This window comes from Brachyhypopomus gauderio, chromosome 14 (genome assembly GCF_052324685.1).
Source record: "Brachyhypopomus gauderio isolate BG-103 chromosome 14, BGAUD_0.2, whole genome shotgun sequence".
Taxonomy (NCBI): Eukaryota; Metazoa; Chordata; class Actinopteri; order Gymnotiformes; family Hypopomidae; genus Brachyhypopomus; species Brachyhypopomus gauderio.
Genome location: NC_135224.1, coordinates 21995489 through 22020450, shown reverse-complemented (window position 1 = coordinate 22020450; position 24962 = coordinate 21995489). Strand labels below are relative to the sequence as shown.

The 24962-nt window shown below is 43.7% G+C and overlaps 2 protein-coding genes across 4 annotated transcripts in view; one reads left to right on the top strand and one right to left on the bottom strand.

Annotated features, from left to right (window-relative positions):
* Window positions 1-14883, top strand: part of pls1 (plastin 1 (I isoform)) — a 23844-nt gene extending 8961 nt beyond the window's left edge. For 2 of the 3 annotated variants that reach the window (XM_076972668.1, XM_076972667.1), the window contains 10 exons: window positions 6902-7044; window positions 7912-8007; window positions 8531-8726; window positions 9105-9125; window positions 10164-10242; window positions 11018-11132; window positions 12137-12270; window positions 13666-13789; window positions 13987-14111; window positions 14206-14883. In XM_076972668.1, coding sequence (XP_076828783.1) covers window positions 6902-7044; window positions 7912-8007; window positions 8531-8726; window positions 9105-9125; window positions 10164-10242; window positions 11018-11132; window positions 12137-12270; window positions 13666-13789; window positions 13987-14111; window positions 14206-14344 — 1172 coding nt within the window. In that variant the 3' untranslated portion in view covers window positions 14345-14883. The remainder of the gene's footprint in view (window positions 1-6901; window positions 7045-7911; window positions 8008-8530; window positions 8727-9104; window positions 9126-10163; window positions 10243-11017; window positions 11133-12136; window positions 12271-13665; window positions 13790-13986; window positions 14112-14205) is intronic. The other variant, XM_076972669.1, reaches the window with a different exon arrangement.
* Window positions 14884-15621: 738 nt separating this feature from the next.
* On the bottom strand, window positions 15622-21682 carry pcolce2a (procollagen C-endopeptidase enhancer 2a). The gene is made up of 10 exons (XM_076972670.1): window positions 21659-21682; window positions 21071-21156; window positions 20775-20883; window positions 20340-20595; window positions 19900-20024; window positions 19325-19461; window positions 18895-19058; window positions 18238-18321; window positions 17481-17648; window positions 15622-16723 (listed from the first exon to the last, which is right to left on the bottom strand). Exons 2-10 carry the CDS (start codon window positions 21145-21147, stop codon window positions 16593-16595), a joined length of 1251 nt encoding a protein of 416 aa, XP_076828785.1. The 5' UTR covers window positions 21148-21156; window positions 21659-21682; the 3' UTR covers window positions 15622-16592.
* Between the last annotated feature and the right edge of the window lie 3280 nt (window positions 21683-24962).

The following is a 24962-nucleotide window of genomic DNA, read 5'->3' as shown; positions in this document are numbered from 1 at the left end:
TGATCGCCTCGGCTCAGAAACACTTTCACTCTCTGTGTCTGAGTCGTCTGTAACATTCGGCTCAATTACACTATCATCACCTGAATTGATCTCCTCCTGCTCTTGGTTAACTGGACCTACAGCGTCTACTTCCCCATGCCCCATAATTGTGTCAGTATTGGGTGCAAGTGTAACAGCTGGAAGGCATATCAAATCAGGATGTTCTGTGTCTATGTCTGTTATAGTTCTGCGTCTAGACATGTGCTGTCGTGGCTCTGTTGGGAATATGCAATGTCTGAGTTGGTTCCTATGAATAACTTTAGTAGGACCTCCCTTCTCTGGGCGAATAGTATAAACTGGCATGTCTGCGTGATTTTGTCTTACTACAATGTATGGTAGGGGTTCCCATTTATCTTGGATTTTATTTCTACCCCTGTGTGTGTGGTTGCGCAACAATACGCGGTCACCAGGCCTGACAAGTGCCCCCCATGACTTACGGTCATAAGCCCTCTTTCTTCGCCACGAGACTTCCTGTGAAGCTGCACCTGCCACCTCAACAGCTGTTTTTAGTCTCTCGTGATGTGCTTTCACCCAATCATCCAGGTTGTCAACATCGCTGTCATCGAGATCTTTTCCTCCCAACACATCCATAGGCAGCCTAGCATCTCTTGCAAACATCAAATAAAATGGGGAATAGCCTGTGGATGAATGGACACGGCTATTGTAGGCCATAACTAGTTCTGGAAGGTGCGCTTTCCAGTTCCTTTTCTTCTCGGGAGGTAGTGTCCTCAACATGTCGTGCATGGTTCTGTTGAACCTCTCGCATTGGGCATTGCCTTCTGGGTGATAAGGACTGCTCCGACTCTTGCCTATACTGTAGATCTTACACAGTTCTTTGATGACGCTGGCTTCAAAGCACCTTCCCTGATCAGAGTGTAGTCTGGCTGGACACCCATAGTAGACAAACCAGTGTTGCACCAGGGCTTTTGCCGTGGTGAGTGCAGTCTGATTCTTGGTTGGAACAGCTACCGTGTACCGAGTGAACATATCTGTTAGGACCAGCACATTCTCATATCCTCCGGCAGACCTTTCAAGCAGGGTGTAGTCCATAGCGAGCACTTCCAGTGGCGCCGACACATTGGTGCAAGTCATAGGAGCCCTGATCCGAGGGAACACATCCTTTGCTAAAGTACATCTTTTACATTCTCTTATCCAAGTGTGAACATCATTAGTCATGGTTGTCCAATAATAGCCCCGCCTCATGAGGCCTAGTGTACTCCTCTCTCCAAAGTGGCCTCCATGCTCATGTTGACTCTCATACACTTGTCGCTGCAATATCTCTGGAACAATCAGCTGACTGAATTCCTCTCCGTCCCGTGGGTCAAGGATGGTCCTGAATAACACACCTTTCTGGAGCTTTAGACGGTCAAATTGCCTGACGAGCCGTCGAAGTTTTGGATTCATATGCCGCTGTTCTGCTGGACTCGGCTTTCTACGGTTCAGCACAGCACGGTAGGCAGGCTCTATATTTGGGTCACCTTTCTGGTGCTCTTGGATCTCACTCCAGTTAAATCCAACTACCCTTCTCCTTACTGATGCTTGCAGTGCTACTGGCGTGCTTGGCTCATCCCCTCCCTTTTCAGCCACCGGCCAGAGACACGCACGCACCTCCTCTGCATTCAGCCGAATGAAGTCTTTCCCTAAGTCCACCTCTTCGGGTTCCTCCCTCGTGGGAATCCTGGACAAGGCATCCGCGTTTGTATTTTGACGGCCCGGCTTGTAACACACTTCAAAGTTAAATTCAGCCAATTGGGCCACCCAACGCTGTTCGACTGCTCCTAGATTAGCTGTTTCCAGATATCTCAATGGGTTGTGATCGGTGACCACAGTGAACTTGGAGTACACCAGATATTCCTTGAATTTTTCAGTCACCGCCCATTTGAGGGCGAGTAACTCCAGCTTGAAGGCACTGTAATTTTTGTCATTCCTTTCAGATCCTCGTAGGCCTCTGCTTGCATAGGCGATAACATGTTCAGTTCCCCCTTGCTTTTGGCTCAATACGGCCCCAAGACCCAGAAGGCTGCCATCTGTAGTGAGTATAAAAGGCCGGTTGAAATCTGGATAGGCAAGGATTGGTGGACTCGTCAAGCACTGTTTCAGTTTCTCAAGGGCTGCCTGGCACTCAGCACCCCATCTGAATGGCTCTGTTACTCTGCCCTTATTCCCTTTTCCAACTAAGGCATGAAGAGGTCGGGCCATCTGAGCAAACCCAGGGACAAATCTCCGATAATAACTCATGAAACCGAGGACCTGTCTCACCTCCTTAGCACTTTTGGGCACAGGCCAAGTTTCCAAGGCCTGAATCTTCTCTCTATCTACCTGGATGCCCTTTGAGGAGATTATATGACCCAGGAACTTCACCTCTGGTTTCATGAGGAAGCACTTACTAGGTTTTAGCTTTAGGCCATGCTGCCTCAGCCTCTTAAATACAAGTTCCAGCCTCTCACAGTGACTGTCAAAGTCCTGAGAGAAAATTATAATATCATCAAGATAAATCAGCAGAATGTCAAAGGTCAGGTCACCCAGAACTACTCCCATTAGTCGCTGGAACGTGGCGGGGGCATTGCCTAAACCGAACGGCATCCTGGTCCACTCAAACAACCCAAATGGCGTTGTGACCGCGGTCTTCTCCCTGTCTTTCTCGCTCATGGCCACCTGGAAGTAACCTGCAGTCAGATCTAAAGTTGAAAACAGCTGCGCCCCGCCCAACGCATCTAAGGAGTCCTCCACTCTGGGGAGTGGGTAAGCATCCTTACAGGTCACTTGGTTTAATCTACGGTAGTCACAGCAAAAGCGCACACTGCCGTCTTTCTTGATAACAATTACAGCAGGTGAAGCCCATGGGCTGCAGCTTTCTCTGAGGATTCCTTGTGATACAAGGTCCTGCACGTGTCTCTTGAACTCCTGAAATATTGGAGGTGGGACTCGACGATGTCTTTGCTTGATAGGAGGGGCATCTCCAGTGGGAATACTGTGGGTGACAGCGGTAGTATACCCAAAATCACAGTCATTCTTTGAAAAAACATCACTGTATTCTGTCAACAGAGTGTTTAATTTTTGCCATTGAAGATGGGTTAGTCCTTCCAAACTAGTCTGGACAGGAACCGTTAGCTGTTCTACACTACCCTCATCTACTGAGGCCTGAGTTTGCTGTACTGCTTTGACATGCAGTACTCCCTCCTTCTCCTCAAATTCCACAAGCTCTTTTGTAAGGATCTCTTGTGGCCTACACACTGTGGCTAATCTAGATCGTGGCATAAGTCTCACAGCCTTCCCTGTGGAGTTCAGAACACGTACGGGAACCTTACCACTTGCAGTCTTAGCGAGTACATTGGCGACTAGAAGACCCCTAGGCATGCTTACTTTAGGTGCAGCCTCCACTATAACTGGACATTTCATCTTTGGCGGAATACGGCAACGGCCCTCTAGGATGCGTTCGCTGAATGGAGGGATGGTAATCACCTGTCTCCCAGCTACCTTTACATACCCAATCTTGTCACCTCTCCCCAAAGCCTCTGCCTCCTTCTTAATGTCCGCCAACACCCTCTGCACCTTAGCTTCCCCAGGACGACAGCGATGTTTTCCCAGAGCCCCTACACCCCCTGGAGTTATGAAGAGGTCTTTGAGTTCATTCAATACATTCATCCCAACGATTCCTGAGAGTCCTTTCATCTCCTTTACATCTGGGTTGTTATCTGTGAGCACAAACACACACTTTTTAGGAAGTGTCCTTCCCATACACTCTACATCGGCTTCCAAACACCCAACCACCGGAATGTCTAGGCCATTTGCTGCGGTGAGACGGACCCAATTGGCAGAAGAGAGTGCTAGCTCCCCAAAGTTCTCACTAAAGTGTGACTCTGTGATGGTAGTCACCTCCGATCCAGTGTCCAGAAGGCACTTTGTCTTCACTCCAGCAATCCTCACCTCTATTGTCAGACAGTCTCCAAATGCACTTTCACTGGGGGGGTTGACAACACCTGCCCCAGCCCAGTCAGCTGCATGGCTCCTAATCACAGATGAGCCTGTACATTCTTGTGTATGTGTATCAGAGTTCTTCTCAGTGTCCAGTGCTTTTCTTTCATACCTGTTGGGTTGGCTTCCAGGCCTGTACTCTCTGTCCTGGGGGCAGCGTCGGCTGGTGTGCCCAGGTTCACCACAATTATAACAGATGTATCTGCCTTCCTCATCTCTTAAAGGCTCAACTTTTACTTTGTTTTGATTGGATGAAGATTTAGCTTTCTCTTTACTGTGAACGATCTTAAAAAGTTCTTCCTGGCGAGCCGCTATCTTTTGAATGGACTCATGCAACATTTCCATCGTCAGAGAGGACTTAGTACTATCGGTCGCTGCTGTGGTATTTACAATTCCTCTTGCGCGTGCACTGCTTCTTGGTTCACTTGAACTGTGCACTTCTTCTTCCTCTGACCATGTAATGGCGGCTTGCATCAATTCAATGAAAGTCAACCTTTCCTCATCTTTGAGGCGTTTCTTCATCTCCCGCCTGAGGAAGTCATCCCGTAGACCCAGCACCAGCTGTTCCTTTAACACACCTTCTGCATCAGGAACTCTGTCTTTCTCTCGGTGTTGAATCCTCGACAGTCTCTCTTGCAAATCATATGCAAAAGAACGCACTGTCTCTCCAGGCATTTGTCTTCGGTCATAAAACTCTTTGAGTCTTGTGCCAATTGGGACCTTGTCACCATAAGTTTGGCAGAGAGCATCAAATATGTCTGTTACCGATGACTCTTCACCCTTCAACATAAACCTCACTGTGAGTTTAGCTTCCTCTTTCAGGTACTGTTTTGCAAACTCTACTTGGTCTTCTTCAGGAACCCTCATCACTTGGAAAGCAGACTTCATGGATGCAATCCATTCTTCAACACTCAGGTCTCCAGGTTTAGTAGGGCAGCCACTAAAGTCTGGTAACTTTCGGTCTCTGGGAATGTAGATGGTGGCTGGGTTTCTCTGTAAGACAGTTTGTTGGTCAATGACAGCTTTAGCCAATGACAGTGCTTCTCTTTGTTCACTACGAGCCTGTGCCAGTGCCTCTGCCTGATCATTAAACCTCTGCTGTATTTCCTCGAACTGTTTCCTAAGTTCCTCCAACTCCGCCATGGTGACAACTTGTAAACCCGGGACGTAAAATTAACTGCTAAGTGCTATCAGTCTATCCTGTTCGTGACGCCAATTTATATAAGCGGGGTTTTTTTCCCACCTAGTAGGGGATAAGCTTCCAGTACTTTACCTAGGATAATCGAGGAGGTGCCGGGATCTGTGTCCCCACTCCTGATAATTTTAGTCTCAATACTCGCCTTAGCAAGTATGTTTGTGCCCCCCCGGCTGCATTAGAGAATGAATGTTAATATGTAAGAGGTGGTGAGGTGGGCTTCAGGAAATATCAGTACCACGGTAGCCCCCTGAAGTGTAAAACACAATCTGAATGTGAACTAAAGGTGTTGTGTTAGACCCGCCTCCCAGATCTAGCAGGGAAGGAGAGACGCCCCTACCCCTAGGTAAATACTCAACCGAAGTAGGCGATCAAAGATGAAACAAGTGTGACAATTTATTCTCAGTTATATATATATATTTTAAGTTCAAGTGTCTCTGTTTGAGTCCAGGAAAATAATAAAGAAAATATATTCAATGACCATACAGTGTAGAATGAAATAAAAATAAGCCTATATAACCTTCCCTTTTAGCACAGAAACGAACAACAATATTATGATTCACAGTATGGTAACGCACCCTTAACCTCAGAACTTGGAAAATTGCTTTACTCTCCAAACTGTTCAAAAATATGAATAACAGTTATACTGAATCAACAGATACAAAAAAAAATAGTCTCTTCCCAATAATGTAATAACTCAGTCTCTCACTTAATAACAAAAAAAACTCCTTCCTTAGAGAATTTAAATGACGGTGGCCAGTCTGTATTACTTGGACAGATGCTGGAAGATGTCTGTGTTGCAGGGTACCTTAGATTTTAAAACGGATCAGAAGATGAGAAGCAGCGGTGCTCCGGCTCACACTCACTCACGGCCACATACACGGGGAAATGGCGCAGGCAGTGGCCCCCCCACATGAGGCTCTCTCAGTCACTCGCGGCAAAATTAAACTCTCAACAGTTCTTCTCCTGTTCGACCTGCAGCTCAGCTCCACAGTCCGCCAGAGTGACAACCGTACACGGAGCAAAAATTCCAGATAAATGCAGAAAAAACAGTATGCAGTCGTCTTAACACGAACGGACTATGCCTCTTTTTCAACTAAAAAAACACAGAAGTATCATGAGGCTTAATGAACGAACACACAAGCTCTGCCCAACTTTGCGTCACTGAACGTAATCCCAAACTCGTAACACCTGCAAAAAAATGCACCAAACGGTCTCGCTTGCAACTCAGGGAGACATTAAACACAAAAAAAATTTTCCCCTCTACTCACGCACGCTGCTCACACTACTTTTTCCCTTCTCCCCCGACGCACCACTCTGCATGCGACAGAAAAAGACTGGGCTCTCTCGTAGTGAAAGTCCGGTTGTACTCTTGAAACAACTAGAAGAACACTTTCGGTTCTCTTCAGAGTTTGGGGTTTTTTTTTTATATTTCTTTCCAGGAAAAAATGCAGCTTATCGCTCTTATCAGCACGCCGTTCTTCCCCTTTCCTTTCTCTCTCCTCTTTTTTTGTCCCGCCTCCCAAAAGCTCTTATTGGTCAGAGGCTCTACTGACCAAACATAACACAGTATTAGAAAAGTTTAGAAGTAAAGGTTCCTGTACATTTCCCATCCTCTACATGTGTGTATATATATATATGTGTGTGTGTGTGTGTGTGTGTGTGTGTGTGTGCGTGCGTGTGTGTGAACAGCTCTTATTGCACTCCTGGGTGAGTCTGAAGAGTTGGATCACCTGCTTGCTATGTCTCCCGAGGAACTGTTGCTGCGCTGGGTGAACTATCATCTCGATGCTGCTGGCTGGAATCAAATCAGAAACTTCAGCGAGGACATCAAGGTACCCTCGCCATCCCTTCTCAACCAGTCACAGTTCAAGTGACTTTGTTTGTGCATTTACCAGAATTTGGGAATATTGTCATTTAGATTTCACTACTTTGACACTATGAGCATCTGAAATTAAATTCTAGTCTCCGTGTATCGTGGCAATAAAAACAGACTCCACTGTGATAATATAAAACAAAGTGTGACACGCACCAAGCAGACAAGAGTACTGTGAGTTAGGCCAGGAAATGTACTGACTGCACACAATTATTCTGCCTCCATTTACCCACAAAATCCAGTGACTGTCTATAAAGATGTTCGGGGGTTAAACCACTCATGCACTCTGTCACTTACTGATAGTAATAAATGGCTCATTGCTACATATCCAGGTGCAGGAAAAGTTGCGGTGTCTGCAGTTCAAAATTATATTAATGTCATTTTTTAAAGCTGCATAAGTAGGAGCTCTGTTTAAGTGAACTACAGTGTTACACCCAGAACCGCACATGCATAATTCCGCAGACATAAACACATCTAATTGTTCAGCTTTAACATGGTGCTATTACTCTAGACAGCAGTTTTTTGCACTGCTTGCAGTCCAGAGTCATTTGTTTAACAATGAAGAATTGGTTTAAAATTATTGATTTAGACACAGTAACCTACCTAATGACTCACACGGCATGGCCCATCATAGATTAACATAAGAGCTTTTAAATACTGCATAATTTATAATAATATACTGAGCAAATAAAATCCAGTTTAGCTGCCATGCAAGTGCCAGTTAAGGAACAGCTTCTTCCAAGCTGTTTACAAATGAGCGTGATCTTATATAATCCTAACTGACCCTTGCATTTACACTGTTACTGCGTCCCCCTTTGGTCTGCAGGACTCCAGGGCCTATTTCCACCTGCTTGATCAGATCTCCCCTAAAGGTGATGAAGATGACCAGATCCCGATCGCCATCGACATGTCCGGCATAACGGTGAGAGCGAGATCCTCCATTCTGTGCGGTTGGTCTATGTTGAATCAAGATCTATTATGCTGACTCTTTGATTCACGGGAATCGGAGACATAAAATGTCAAACTGAAAGTAAAACAGCAACTTAACGGGGAGGTTTATAGATCACATATTATACGATACAACTTGTAGTTGTCATTTCAGGGAATCTCTGCATTCTTCAGGTTGTTTTCTATAACAACAGCTCTATAACATACTTATGTTTTGTAAATTGTTGGAGTTTGTTGGTTTCTTTTAATCTCTCACCCAAAAAACAGATAATTGCTTAGTATATTATAGCAAATGATTGTGTTGTGTTTGTAAATGCATAAGCTAACCACTTCAACTGAATTGCATCGTACAATATGAAAAATTTCAGCTCTGTGCAGGTAAATGACAAAGTCTAAATGTGTTAAACACTGAAGAAAATGGGGGACATTATCTTAGTGGGGGGGGGGGAGGGGTGTGAAGAAAATAGTCGTGGCCGATATATCTCTACCTTCCATAGGAGCGGGACGATGAGAAGAGGGCGGAGCTAATGCTACGCCAGGCGGCGCGTCTCGACTGTCGGCAGTTCGTCACCCCGCAGGATGTGGTGGCTGGAAACCAGAAGCTCAACATGGCCTTTGTGGCGAACCTCTTCAACATGTTCCCCGCCCTGGGCAAACCCAAGATGAACGGCATCGACCTCACACTTCTGGAGGGTGAGTTTCAACACGCTAACGCAGGCTGAGGGGGTTTTAATGTATGCGACCGCCACACGTTTTTAGCACCTCACACACGTTCAAGCCCCACTTTGAAAATAACAAGTGAAGACCAAAGTAGATGTAGGCCTACAGGCCATCTGCACCTTTGTGTTGTGTTTTTTTTTTGTCATAGCTATCCATAATAATATAACTCAAAGGACTCCTCAGTTATTCACTGCAGTTAATTCCAGTGTTTAGCTGCTCTTGACGTCAGTACCACAGTTAAACATTGTTAAGTCAATGATTGTATTGTAAAGGAGCTATGGCTAATCAAATGCCTTCGCGTGTCTGTCTATGAAGGACTCACGGTATCTCTCCTCTCTCCCTCTCGTCCAGACCTAACCCCTCCCATTGTAGGTACTGTGCTAAGCGACTGTTCACTCTGCGTGCTAAGAAGCATGCTTTTTGCCCTCACTCCCTCTCATCTACTGTACACTAAATTATTTCTCATAATGCCAATCAGTAATAACCCATGAAACTTTCACTGTGTCTTTCGGTGTTGTTTGTTCACCTTTATGGCTTGTCGATTGTTTTGGTTATTTAGTTGAATTGCATACCCAGTAACTGCTGAGAGGTGGATCATGGCCTCCATTTATAAATTTTAATTTGTTGATGTTGGCACATTTCTTCAAGCTAAGGTCAACATTCTAAAAAGGTGACCAGGATCAGTATTTTGCACAGAGAAATAGTACATTATATTCTTTCAGACTGATTAACATAGCAATTAGTGCATATCTGTGTATACAGCTCAGTGGATGAAACAGCATTCCTGTATAGAGGTAAACACTGCTACTGTCTCCTCCAAAAGTGTCATGTCTTAATCACTCTAATGCAGTACTTCTTTATAGTACACAGGTGTAACAGTTTATCTTACAACAGTGTTTCCAACATTTTACAAAGACCAGATCAAATATATTAAGAGTCTCAGCTGTATTTTGCAGAAATGTGCTAAACTGATTCTGAAAAACTGTATCATCACCCCAGTGGCCCATGATACTAATGGAATTTTGCAGCACAAACTTGGTTTTATGACAGACCAAGAGATCCGCAACTTAATTTCTATTTCACTTTAACCTCGCCAAAGGGTTACTGTGCAGTGCCTTTATGTGCCCAAGAATGAATGTACAGGGGTTTGAGGTCACTGCATGTGGGTATGTAATTATGTATGACATCATCATTTCAGAGCATATATTCAGAACGAAGCATGTGTGCAGTGCAAAGAGTAGCGTGCCGTGTTCCACACCGTTTACCATGTGAAATAGGGCGCCTGAAGACACTGAATGTCTCTGTTCACTTCCTCCTTGCGTTTGATAACTCTCAGCCAGACCACTGCTGTGGTGTGCACGTGGTGACCATCCTGGTGACAGACGGTGACATGCCTGTTCATTTCTGCAGGAGAATCGAGAGAGGACCGAACCTTTAGGAACTGGATGAATTCACTTGGAGTTCATCCTTACGTCAATCATCTCTACGGGTAATGCAGCAAGTAACGTTTTTTAAAGGTGGAGTGTGTACATCTTTTTGCACGGGAAGATCAGCTGCAGACAGCGAACGAGTCAACCGCTTGTTTCGTTTGACATCCTATCTGCTGTAATTTCCAGCTCGTCTCTTTTGAACAGTTCTTGGAATGCTTCAGGGCTGTTCTTAATGTGCTCCGCAAATACCACACCTGAACTCATTGCAGCACATTCATATGAAATATATATATATACATATGTGAGCTGGTGTTGGTTTGCATTGCTATGGTGTACAGTAGAACTGTAGAATATTTTTTAACTACCGTGATGGTACACTGCTAAGATCACATCTACAAGAACGGAAGCATTCACTGGTAACTCCAGACCTCGAGTTCAAATCTAATCCTGGACTTTGAAATCCCTGGGAAATTATTGAACAGTTAATTAGCTCCTCAAATAAAAGGTAACTACTTTTCATGTCAGCCAAGTCCTGGGAAGATGGAAAATCTGGATGATTCTGTAAGAGGGCTGTGACATGAAAAACTGCCAACGATCACAAAACCCAGAGCCAGATTTGAATTCAAGGCCCAGAGCCGAATACCTCCATTCTCCATTGCTGTTTAATACATAATCTTACCCCACTCTGAAATGTCATACTCTGAGCAAGTCCTAAGGCTGCCATAACACTTAATTGGGCCATAACACATAATTGAACCTGGAAGCAATCACAGCTCGGGGTACAGTTAAAAGAATTGCAGTTTAGCTCCATAAGCTAATCCGTTTTATCTTCAGAGATCTGATGGACGGCCTGATCGTCCTTCAGCTGTATGAGCGGATTCAGGTGCCCGTTGACTGGAGGAAAGTCAACAGACCTCCGTTCCCGGTTCTTGGCTCCAAAATGAAAAAGGTTGGTATGTAAATGATGGATTGAAGTGACACTTTGAAATTTGAAGCAATACTGCATAGAAATCAGAATCAGAAGAGTTGTTCAATACTTATCTAAGCTCAGAAATACTTTTCAAAATAAAGTTTAGAAAGATGAAATACTTCTACAATGCAGGTTTAAACTCAGTATCTGTGACAATGAAAATTTTGTCAAAACGTAAGAAAATCAGCATAAACATTTTATCATAATATCATTTTGTAATAACCTTCTCCTCTACTCACACATTTATGGAATATTTGAAATTCCAGGGGTGACCAGGTCACTTCTTGTCTTATATATATAACAGAACTAGATAATTAATGGTCATATTAATTCTTCATATATTTATTATCCAAAGACTGCATCAGAAGTGCCATACCACTCAGTGGTTAATTCAACACATAATCACATTTTGAAAAAGTGAATAAGTAATTTTTCTAGTAACCCTTCTTCACATTATGAAACAGCCACTATACTGACACGTAATTGCCTAGTTATTTAAGAGATTCTGTGCTAAATATGTTTTAAACATAGCCTTTAATGTGAAGGACCTACTCAATGGAGAAAAAACTGTTGAATTTGATGACTAGAAAACAATTTAATCTCATGTGAGCTACACTTTATGTGACAAAAGAAAATAATAATCCCTTTTGTAAATATTGTTTGCATCTTTTTGGTGGTAAAAAATATTTATTGGTTATTTAAGAGTATTGACCAAACTGAGTTATGCTTCAAAAATACTCTTACCTCTTTGGTGAATCTTTACAAATGTGCTAAATCACGTAATAAATTTGTTTCTGTCATTATGGCTTCAGGCTTTCATTATAAAATTTTATAATCCAACAAATTCAAAGGAAATACAAAGGAAATGCTCTCGTGATAGACCATTGTTAAGAACATCCAAGAGCATTGTGTCTTTCTATCACAAATTTTAAAATAGCATTTTTTAAATTATGCTAATAACCCCAACATTTGTCTGCTTATAGCTTGAGAACTGTAATTATGCTGTAGAACTGGGCAAAAAGGAAGCAAAGTTTTCATTGGTGGGAATCGGAGGTGAAAATATCAATGAAGGCAGTTCCATGCATACCCTGGCGTTGGTATGGCAACTCATGAGAAGGTACGTCTGTAAATATATTGCATACTGTCTCTGTTAAACTAGGAAATACACTCAAGATCCGCCTTAACAGACGTACACTATATTGCCAAAAGTATTCGCTCACCTTCCTTAATTCACATACTGTATGACCTTAAGTGACATCCCATTCCTAATCCATAGGGTTCAATATGACATTGGTCCACCCTTTGCAGCTAGAACTGCACAAGGTTTAGGAGTGTGTTTATGGGGATTTTTGACCATTCTTCCAGCACATTTGTGAGATCACGTACTGATGTTGGACGAGAAGGCCTGACTCTCAGTCTCAGCTGTAGATCTTCTCAAAGGTGTTCTACCAGGTTGAGGTCAGGACTCTGTGCAGGCCAGTCAAGTTCATTCACCCGACTCTGCCATCCATGTCTTTATGGACCTTGCTTTGTGCACTGGTGAGCAGTCATGCTGGAAGAGGAAGGGGCCAGCTCCAAACTGTTCCCACAAAGTTGGTAGAATGGTATTGAGAATGGTATTGGCAACGTGCTTTACACCACTGCATCCGACGCTTTGCATTGCACTTGGTGATGTATGGCTTGGATAGAGCAGCTCCACCATGGAAGCCAACTCCACAAAGCTCTCTGTGCAGTGTTCTTGAGCTAATTTGAAGGCCACATGAAGTCTGGATGTCTGTAGTGATTGACTCTGTGAGAAAGTTGCCGACCTCTTTGCATTATGCGCTTCAGCATCCGCTGACCCCGCTCCGTCAGTTTACGTGGCCTACCACTTCATGGAGATGTTGCTGTCATTCCCAAACACTTCCATTTTCTTATAATACAGCTGACAGTTGACTTTGGAATACTTAGGAGCGAGGAAATTTCACGACTGAATTTGTTTCACAGGTGACATCCCCGCTGGAATTCCCTGAGCTCCTGAGAGCGACCCATTCTTTCACAAATGTTTGTAAAAACAGTATGCATGCCTAGGTGCTTAGTTTTATACACCTGAGGCCATGGCAGTGATTGGAACACCTGATTCTGATAACTTGGATGGGTGAGCCAATACTTTTGGCAATATAGTGTACCTGTATTTACATTCACTGACTGCATAGGCACACCTGTCATTGGGGTGAAGCACCATATTCTTTACTTACACCTTTCTGACAACAGAATCAGAACTCGTAGTATGTTATGGGTGGGAGAATGTTCTCAACACAGCTGTGACACTTACATGGTAACAGCATGGTGGTAGATGTTGCTCTGATATGAGCAAATTAGTTTTTGTTTTTTACGTATATCAGTGTGACCGTTACGAGACTCGTACAGAGCTGTTACATTGTCTTTCTATTGTTTGATTGAAAAATCTGAATAGCTACAGTACATTTTGCTGCCCCTTAACCGTGGCACACTGTCCCTTTGCTATGTACAGGTACACAGTCAAAGTTTTGTCAGACATTGGTGATGGGGAAAAAGTAAACGATCAGGTCATTATTGACTGGGTGAACAGCACTTTGCAAGAAGGAGGTAAAGACTCCTTTATCAAGAGCTTTAAGGTAGGAGGTACAGTCTTCCTCTATTTGATTTCTCATTTTGCCAAGCTTTTAAACCTTTGATTTCATATTCATTTGATTTTAGGCCTGTGTCGCAAAATACTATTTAGCTCTTCAGTAAAATTCTGCAATGCAATGCAATGAATGTCTTAGTAGCAATATTATCCGGCCTCATGTTAAAATCTGAGCAATCCTTTAAGGACAAATCGATCAGCACCAGCTACCCAGTGATCGATCTGATTGATACCGTTGCCCCCGGCGCCATCAAGAGCGAGATGGTGAAGCAGGGGAATCTGAGTGCCGAGGACAAGCTAACCAATGCAAAGTAACCCTCCCCCGCACGCAGCTCACAATCGACCAATCAGAGATCGGGCCACAAAAGCTCCTGGTAACTCCCCGGCGCTCTGTCTCCTGCTCAGGTACGCCATCTCCCTGGCACGAAAAATCGGGGCCAAGGTGTACGCGCTGCCCGACGACCTCGTGGAGGTCAACCCCAAGATGGTGATGACCGTGTTCGCATGCTTGATGGGGAGGAGTTTGAACAAGGTGACGGGCTGACATCTCCCAGAGGAACCTGCCGGAAACATTGATGCTCTTTGATTTCTGTTGCTCCTTCACGTTGCGCCCCTCCCCCACAACCACCACCACCCTCAGATTGCTTTCGGCGTCCTGTCCTTTGAAGTATTTCTTAAAGCAGCATTTCTTCTACAAATGTGAATGTGAAACGGAGTGGATCTTACTGCAGGAGAATGATCGTGACATGCTTCCTTTCATTAACGTCCTCATTTTGACCTTTTCTCAGTTTTTTTCCTCTGCGCTAAACATGCTGATTGTGTAAACATCTACTAATCTCATTTTTTCTGTCAACTGTGAGCTTTGTTTCAATCTATCCCTTCATTATTTGATAGTGTTTGTAAATTCCATTGACTTACATTGACGTGACAATCACTGACAAATGATTGTCAAAATAGTGTTTTTTTCTAAACACCTGATCATTTAAAAATGTGTGTATCCAGTTGTTGAGTAGTTATTTCTCCACAGTGAATGTCTACACCCCACCTACTGGGGTGCCATTTAAAATGATCAGTATGCAAAGATCACAGTGTGCTCTGCCTGATTACCACTGATGCCGTCTCGTAATGGTTATCCTATCAGGACCAGTTTTCCTAATTATAACACGTGGCATTTTATTCAGAACATGCTGATGTACTTTCAGCAATTATTAACAAGGCCCCTTTTTTCAAGGAATCATACTATCAATATAAAAGCCTGAAATGTTCTTTGGAGGTCTGGGGACATAATTAGTAATTAGCATAATTAGTAACAGTCATCAGACTAATGGGTTCAGTCCAAACCAAGAGAAGCAATTAAGCCTCTTCCATTTAGGCTGTAGGAAATGGATAATCCAAAACACATTCCTGTTCCCCTATGCCACTGTTACTGGAGCCGGCCTGGCTAACCTCCAGGGGGGAATTCTGTGCTGGAGCTGGAATCTGGAAGTGATTGGGAAATGTCAGCAGTGCGAGAGGGTGTGGGAGAGCCGGGCGCTCAAACACCCCACGGAGTTCATTCCGCACCACCTCGGGGGGCAGGATCCACAGCCACATGGCCCAGCTCCGAGAAGAGTCCCACGCAGTTGGAGCATTTCAATTTGGTGAGAAAAAGTCCTCCTAATTCTGATCTAGAGTATTAACGTATCTAATAACGAAAAGACAGCAGTCAGCCGTAACATCCACAGTGCCCAGAACAATCTGCTGTAGACGTGAACTCCAGGACAGAGAACTGTAAAATGGAAGTGTATAATTATTCAGTATTAAAACAGGGGAACTTCTCAAAATAAGACTATAGGAGGCTGATGTAATGTTAACAAAAGTTTGATGAACAGTAATTACTTAATGCAGACCATATGGAATCAGACACCAACTATTTTAAACTTTCATTTATTGTTTTTGCCCAAAGTGCAAGACTGAATATAAAACTAGGAAAAAAAAAAGTGTAACATGCCTCATTTTGTTTCTATTCACCTTTAACCTCGGAAGCTCCTGAAAACAATCTGCCTACTGGAAACGCTGATCCAACATCACATGGACGCACATGTATACACCTCAACCAGATTCCTAACACGATCCTTGAAGTTAGTCCGAGACCAACCAGTAACTCACCTGATTCAACTAAACATGCAGGGATGTTTATTTCTCCTCTGTGTTCTGCAGTGGTTCGCCCTTTGCAAAAGATGATCTTTTATTTGAGTATTTATTTTCATCTCTACAGTTTCAGCACTTTGTAGCTGTGTGAATCCATATGAGGCCATGAATCTGAATCTGCACTTTCCCACAGTCAGGGTTGGACCTGCTTGGATAGCCAAGTCACAAGACCAGAGATCACACACCCATTAAACCAAAAAGTAAAAAAAAAGACATTACTATTATGAAGACAAAATTATCTTCAAACACATTCAAACAAATATTATCCGAAACAAACATGCCTAAAGACAACGAACAATGCCTTCCAGACATGAATTGACCCCAGTCCAGGAATAGATTACAGCAAAACTGTACTTATGACTCAAAATAATAAATCTTTTAGTGTACATCTAGAAGATCAGGTCTGGCATTTTATAGCTGTAATTAACAGCAGACATAAATAAAAATATAAACTGGGGTTAAAGCTAACTGGCATTTCAGTGGAAATATTCAAAAGTGAAGACCTCAGTCTTTCCTAAAAGCAATAAAGTATTTGAAGGTTCACCAGCATGATGTCTCAAAAATATTAATTGTCCAAAATCCATGATGCCCTCCTCCTGCCATTAACAGCGGACATCGTTCATCACAGCCAGGTTCCTGGGCTTTGTGGTTTTGAAGGCCATCACAAAGTTATGAGGAGATACAATGCCTTGTCCCTGTGTGTCCACATGGCCCATAACTATGTAGTTCAGGCCTAGAGGACCACAACAAACCCATACAAACACACACATGCACACATACACAAACACAGATTTTTAAGCTGAAATCGTAAGATTACATTTTCATAGAGAGCAGAGAATGAGAGCAAAATTACATCTACGTGCAAAAATACTCCACGGCCCATGACAAACACAACCTCCCCCCCACCTCCCCTCATTATCCTCACTTCTCAAAACAAATCCCACCATTGGAGGCTTTTTTAGATATTCTTTCTCGAAACTAAATGGCTGTGCACGGCTGTCAGACTTTCCATCTGTGCTGACACTGGCGCGCTCCTACGCTAAATACGCTGCGGCGTCTGTAACGAGACGAGGACCGAGTGTGCCGTCTCAAAGCAGCCGTGCTGTCTCCGCCCAAGGCAGGAGAAAGACAAACAAAACAAGCTTCGGGTTACACACCATGATGCTGCAAATGGCGCGCCCTGCTTTAAATATCTCACCGACGGAGACGGAGCCAAGCAACTCTTGAAGCTGCAAGCTGGAATCTTCGCATTCACACGGATCTTGGCACCGGCTGCGCTAAACCCTTCAGTGTTGATATAGCACCAGGCTGACAGTTATAATAACTGAAGGGAAACTTCACAGACCAGTGCCAGCATCGCTCATTAAGAGCCAGTCGGCATTATCCTGAGAAATTCGGCTCCCTGATCGTCACGGCTGTCGATTCTCCGTCGGTCACGGTCGCGCTTTGAGACGAAGCCCTCGGGTTTAGATGTAGGAAACTGGCCTCACCTCTCCTGACCAGAGGACACTTCTTACAGAGGATGAGTGTTCTGATGCTCCTGGTTTTGCCAGCTTGCTGCACAGTCAGGTTTCCTTCTTTATGCAGGCTGGTGATGGAGAAGGTTGCGAGCACACTCCGACCCCGCATGGCCGCCGAGATGAGTGTGCCCGTTATCACTGCAAGGAGAAAAACGTGGGTCTCGGTGTCACTCAGGTCACTCCAAGTATACACAGAGTCTGTTATACATATATACTGTATATACACACATACACTGGTTACTCACACATGCTCCATCAGACAATATGCCCTAGTGTACTCATGTCAATATGAACACTCATGTACTCATTTCAAAATATGCATGATGAATTTAACTTTCTTTGTACAGGGATTTACTTTTATTGTAAAAAAAGACTATATAGCCAGGAGAACTATAACTAGAAAGAAATATAACCACTGCCATCAACAAATTTATGCAAACTGAATTTCAGTAGAAACATCCAATTTTTGGAAGCTGTGTGTTGCCTTAAAGACCAAAGAGGCTGTTTCCTCTGCACAGAAGCTTCTTGCTGCCTCCTATTTAAAACATTAGACCCTCGCTCACCTTCCACCTCATACATATCACATGCTAGGACTCGTGCTGACAATTCTCCAACAGATCAAACAGCCAATCAGATGAAGCTCTCCTCAAATGAGAACTTTACACGCGTAAATCGGTGACAAGCAACACAGAAAAACAAAACAAGTGCCAAGAAATTCCCCACACACCAAAGTTACTCGAGCAATAATGACGTTCAATTGTTCCAGTCCTCCTGCATTTCTGCTTGCAGAGATCCTCAGAATATGTGAGCACTGTTGGGAAGAAAGATCATTATCACCACAGTGGGGAACGGCAGTATAATTTCACAACACTGAGTGATTATAAAGTGAGCTGATGCACTCATGCGTAAGAATAAGAGGCCACATGACAGAGGGATGGTCCAAACTAATGGCCCTCACTGAGGAAGCTAATATATTCCACATGCAAAGAGCGTAACGAAGCCAAATTCATACTAATGGCACCAAATGGTACAGGGTGAGCTGAACAAGAGAAGGACTGTTCAATACATTGTTTGTTAATCATTACTGCAATACTGACCTTTGAAATATTAATATCATAGAATGCAAATGAGACAACGAGGAAATGACGCCTCCATTTGTTTTTTTCTGTGCTGTGAATCTCCTGAGTAATCTCTAACCTATCGGATAAGAGTTCTCCATATGCATTAATGAATGATCCACAGGATATAACAAACATAAAATATTTTTGGTCAAAGTTTCACTTTTAAATGTGTTGCAAAGCATATTGCAATTGCAGCAATAAAGGCATAAAGTAACCATAAAGTATTACGTCCATAATATGCTGTCTTAGCCATGGGTACGAACCGCTGGGTGACGTAGTGGTGACAGTGGGTGGAGTCGTGGTGGAGGAGAGTGCACTGTTTGGGTTCTTGGGCCTGAACAGGTAATGACCTATGAAGCCGTCAGCCGTGAGACTCAGGTCAGAGACAAACTGAATGAGCAGGTGGCTGCCATCGGAGATGATTGCGCTGGACAGAGACAAAATTGAAGTCAGACACTCCAATACACCACCTGAACCAACATCAAAAGTCAAAAGCGTCCCGCGTGGGGCATTTCTGAGTGTACATTGAACCAAAGAAAGGTCATATTTAACATCACGTAGCTTAGCGCTGACGCCATGTGACCAGTTCAAACTTTGGCATTAACTGGAGTTCGGGATACTGAGCGTATTAAGAGGGTCTGCGGGACCTTGAAGTGACCATGGAGCAAGAAGAGAAAAGGGTGAAGCTCTTACGTGGGGGGGCTGTCTCCACAAAACCTGCCAATCTTGCGAGCCTCGTTTGTCTCCAGCCCGTTATAAACAGCAACATGATCATATCGGCAGGAGCTGTCCCTCTCCACATCGAACTTCTCAAACTTCAGCTCGATGGTCTAAGACGGTGATAACAGAGAGAGAAAGAGAGTGGTGGATTCGGCCAATGCCCAACTGACCCTGAGACACTGAAGGTACATCACAACGCAGGCCTGTTCGGTTTTAAAAATGTACAACATTTGAGCAGAGATAATGACTCACAGTTAATTACAGAGCTGTTGACTCCATTTCTACCATGTAAACAGTGTGTTGACCTCAGAAGCCCTACTGTGCATTTCGCTTAATTGGAAGACCCACAGATAAACAAGTCAAATAATTATTATTATCCAGCAGTGCAAAGAAACTTTCAATATTTACTTTAGCTTTCCTTCTTATTATTTATTTTTCATTTATATCATTAATTTCTTTGCTTTTCCACATCGACTTCTTCTCCAGGACCCTTCCTCTCAGTCACAGAACAGTTTCTTTAACGTCCAGTATCTGGGAAAAACACTTGCCTGGTTGTCGTTTGCTACGATGACCCAGGAGCACGTCACCCCTACAGGGTAGTCTCTCTCCGGCCAGTTGGGGCTCTGCAGGGTTCCTGACGGTTCCTCCAACCGGCCGCCACAGTAACGCCTCCCTAATTCACGCAAACACGCTCAACTTCCACTCATGGTCAGTTTTAGCGCCCAGAGGTCCACAAAGCATTTATCAATTATATAATTTAACAGCGTTTATTTATTTAATAGCATTAATCACAAAACCAATAGCATTACGCATACAAGAGACATGACAAACTGCAGCGCAAAAATACTTTTACAGCAAACAGCGGGTGCCCGTCCAGAATATAGAGGCTATTCAAGGCTTCCACGGAATGGGTGAAGTCCAGCACAGGGCAGGGCCCCATGTCTGTATTTAGACAGGAACTGTGTGTTTTTTGGTAGCAGAAGATTACCTCTTTCATTGGGATGAACGGCGGCGTACGCGGCCAGGAAGCCGCTCCCTGCCGTGTTGGCGTCCGACACCAGCACCACGTGCATCTTGTTGCCGCTGCTGACCAACGCAGCAGGAGTGCGCGTGCCGCAGAACCGGCCGAGGCGCTGGCCGTTCACGTGTCCGTCGTGCACGTCCACGTAGTCGTACCTGCACAGACCGTCGTTCTCCAAGTCCAGCACGCGGAATGAGAGGGACACTACCCGGCCCCGAGGCACCTGCGGACAGTGTGTTTGCAGGAAAAAGAAACTCATGGTCAAAATAATAGTGATGTCTGTCAGTAAGGAGGGACATGGGTCCGTTAACTAGTATATATGATGAAAAAGTGTCATTGTGGGACACATGGCGTGATCACTGTTGTTCCAAACGCCAGTTAGTGACTGAATATAATCCTTACCGTAATTCTCCAAACACATTTGTTATTAGACGGGTAGATACCAGGGTGCCCTGGGCTCACAATAAACCCCGCTTCTCCGGTTAGATTTCCGCCACACGCAATTACAGGCCTACGGGACATGCATGATAAAATATACATATCTGCCAGTAGGCGCTAAAACAAAACGAAACGCACAAAGGACATTATATTATGTAGATATTAGAAGGAGTAAATGGAAAGACGCAAGCTATAACCATACGGTTGAGTTGTGTGGGCAAAGTTAATGATCTAAACAAGCGCCACTTACAACGACGTACCTTTGATGCAGTTCGCCAAAAACCGTGGAGGAAAGGACAGTGCACACACTCCAAACAGTCCACGTTACCATCCACATTGTACTTGGCTGTTTGGAACAAACGTAACATTCAGAAAATCGTTTTCGGCTGCGCAGCCTCGAGAAAAAAAAAGTAGCTTAGAAATCTCCTGAGGGATTTAGTCTGCAGCGGGAGTGGATGAATGCTCGGCTTGTTTCAAAGAAAGACAGGAGGGGTTGTGCTGAATCTAAACTGTTTTCATTACAGCTCAGTAAAATATTGTTCAAAAACGTTTTTACATATGTATAAGGCCACTTGTCCTTTATCTGGGCCTACTGAATTACCTGCCGACAACGGGGCGTTGAAACAAAGCAAGCAATTAAAAAGCTGAGCTTATTAAATACATTATTGCTCATTCCGAATTCGTGTAGGCCTCATATATATAGACTTAAGACTCAAACAGGTCTGTAGAAAGTGTATTCATATTGCTATACCATACAAGTATTATGAAGGTATAATATAAAATATATTAATATAATATATATTGTAAAGGTGAGCTTTGACTTTAAATGCAGTACTATTTGCTTATACCAGTGCTGTTCAGATCTGCTCCTGGGGGCCACCAGCTCTGTCCATATCTCCACAATCGGACGAGCTGTTTCCGCTCATCAAGCACTCTGCTAATGAGCTGACAATTTGGACCAGAGGTGTTCGATAAGGAAGACAACGAAAAATGTGCACGGCTGAGGGCAGCCAAGAGAAGAAGAGAGGAACCCTGTTGGAAGATCTCACACGTTCTCTCGTGCGTTTCTTTAATTGGTTCCCGCTGGTTCACGCACGCGGCCACTAGATGTCTACGCTGTACAACAGTTCGCCAGCCAAGCGGACGGACCTAACATCTGTTGGCAATCATTTACAATAATAGCCATCTTCTTTTTGTTTCAACGTATAGTGGTCTATATCTGAAACAGATTTAGGGACGTAAGCTACATTATATTCATTAACTATTGTCAGTAAGCCTGGCCCTTAAAAGTCCTGTCGTAAATTGTGAGACATCTAACCGTTCCTCTATTAACAAAGGTCAATGCACCACTTTGCTTATATGGTTGAATATAAGGTCCACGTTCCTGAAGTTCTGCTGGACTGAATATTTACCCTGTTCATATTCAGCTTATTAAAGGACGTGGACTGTCTCCCTTGTTTCATGGGTGCAATGCATATTCCTCTACAAGCTGCGTGCATACAGCACAAGGGCTCAGCACAGTCGCTGCTGCTCAGATAGCCAAACGCGGCATTAAAGCTGTCTGTACGTGGGAGGAATATTTCATCCGGTCACGTAAGTTTGCCATCGCCGGTAACTGCAAATTGCCTGCAGACAGCAGTCTCCCGCATGCCCGCCGATGTGAGCCGGCTGCCCTACAACACACCTTGATGTGCCTCGGACGAGCACGAACAACTTTTATGGCGCACTTACACGGTCCCGTTAACAACTGAACTTCGGCTGCGTGCCAACAGTTCGGAGAACTCCACACGCACGAACCGCGCGGATCGTTCATTTGGGCCGTGGCCATGGCGGGCGTTAGTTTTTAGTATTGGGGTTAATGGAAGAAGGTGTCGCCACATTGCCGAGTGTGTGACACGCAATTCATTAAAGCTCCTTCACGGCCACGGGAAGGTGCCCCGGTAATCCGCTCAAACGTAGATAAGTGCCTCTAAAGGCACTGATTTCAGGTGTCACGTACGTCGGTCAGGACCCGGTAAACTTTCATATTCTTACCTTATGTTGGCAACTGTGTGTTTGTGCATGGACGTCCAAATATATCACTTCCGTATAGATTTGTTTAAATCCATGTTAAGATAATGACTTTTTTATTGCCCAAGATGATGTCCATGGATACTTTAAATGTGTCAGAATACTGCAGAGAAAACTGGGATTTTCGTTTACTCGACTTTATGAACTGGCTTATCCCCAGAGGGCTCTCGGCCAGGCGATGCGAGCCCCAAAGTGCTGTTTGATATTACACCATTAATTGATTGGAAGATTTCTTTGTGATAAGTCGCTTTGGATAGGGGGACATGTGGTAAAAGAACCTCGCGCACTGTAAACGTGGTCATGCAAGGCCAAAGGCGCGTGCGCGAGCGCGAGCGCGGTAGGTGTAGTTGGATGAAGAATAGGTTGGAATGAATCTTTTTCTCGGCTGATAAGATTGTTTCATCATGCTTTTTTGTGATTAAGTTCACTGATCATTGTATTACGATTTGTTGCTCACTGTGAAAATATCTTGCTTTTACCACAAACCAAAAAACTAATTGCTTTGAGTGTGAATTACTAGTTCTGACTAGTTATTTATTGGCTATTTGATGATTCTGATTAAGTAAAATGGGAGGTATTATTAATTTCTGCACTAGTACACATGTAAAAACACTGAAGACTGTTGTTTGTATAAAAATACAATAATACTCATATTATTACTCATATTAATACTCATATTACGCACACACTTTTATATATATATATATAAAAGAAACATTGCAGATAAACTACATATTTATTCTTATTTCACTCATGCGATTGCCTTCAAAGGACAGGTTTCTGTTGTGCATTTTTGTAGTACCCCAGCAGAAAAGCACACCTGATGATCATCAACCCTGGAACCAGATGAATCAGGTGGATATTTTGCAAGGATGCATGAAAAGTACTGTTGCGACCAGGGCTGAAAATCACCATTTTAGGTTAAAAAAAAAGCAAAAGAACAGAAAAACATATTGGCTAGGCAGAATTTTCCCCTCAACATGAGAAAGTCTGGGAACACACTGAAAATGACAAAAGACAGCGAAACATGAGACCCACAAGCAGGAAGAGTGACCTCTGGTAAGGCTTCCAATGGGCAGAAATGCAGTGACATTTTCCCTGTTAAACCAATTTGATGCAAGTCAAAAGAAAAAGACTGTAATGGGCATGTAACTAATTTGGTACAGACAGCATTGGCTCTGGGACAGGAGCACTCTAAGTAATAAGTAAGTTACCTTTACTGCTGGCTTTTCATTTGAATATTATTACTGGTCACCTGGGTGCCTCCATGACTTCACAGCAGGAAGGCACCACCTTTCTCACTCCAGCCATGAAAGCCACTTAATAAGGCTGTGAACCACTACCAGACCTTTTAATGTCATGGTACAACCACTTAACCCCCCCGCCCCTCACGCCCCCCCACCCCCAAACACCATTAAGTTACATTAATGTCCCTCAAACTTCCAATTCATTTTAGTGTCAAAACCTACATACTGCAGTTAAAATAAAAGAGAACTCCAGTTCAATAGAGCTGCCATCACTGGATTTTGTAAAGTAGCATTGAGCCGGAAACTGTAATATGAAATGAATTATTGACCACTAACCGACAAATCAGACCAAAGCTTCAAGTAGAAGTCTATAAGGAGCCCACCATGCTGTGCATTAATGAAAAGCACAGAGTGTAAAAAACAAAAGTGTTAAAATACAATCCAAACATAATTTCCTCCCCACCAGGGCCCCCTTAATCAATGCTACGGACAAGCACACAGAGGCAGAACGCTTTCCAAATGGAAAATGAATTCTGAGTCAGCCCACTGGAGATTAAAAAGGTGGAGAGGATGAATAATGATGGGGGGACCATGGCGGGAAAAGCAACGAGGAAGAAAAAAAAAAAGTGTCGACTCATCGGAATTCCCAGCTGAGAACGTCTCTGTGTGAAATAGTGCAGCTGAAAGAGTCCACTAATGGATATGTTTTTAGTTGGTTCTCGTTCCTTCTTCGTATGGATAAACATCTCCTAAGGCTTTGTGTGGGGTGGTGTTGTCTGTGAGCAACCTGGCCAGTGATTGTGAGATTGCTTCGTTCGAGCAAACAGTGGTCACG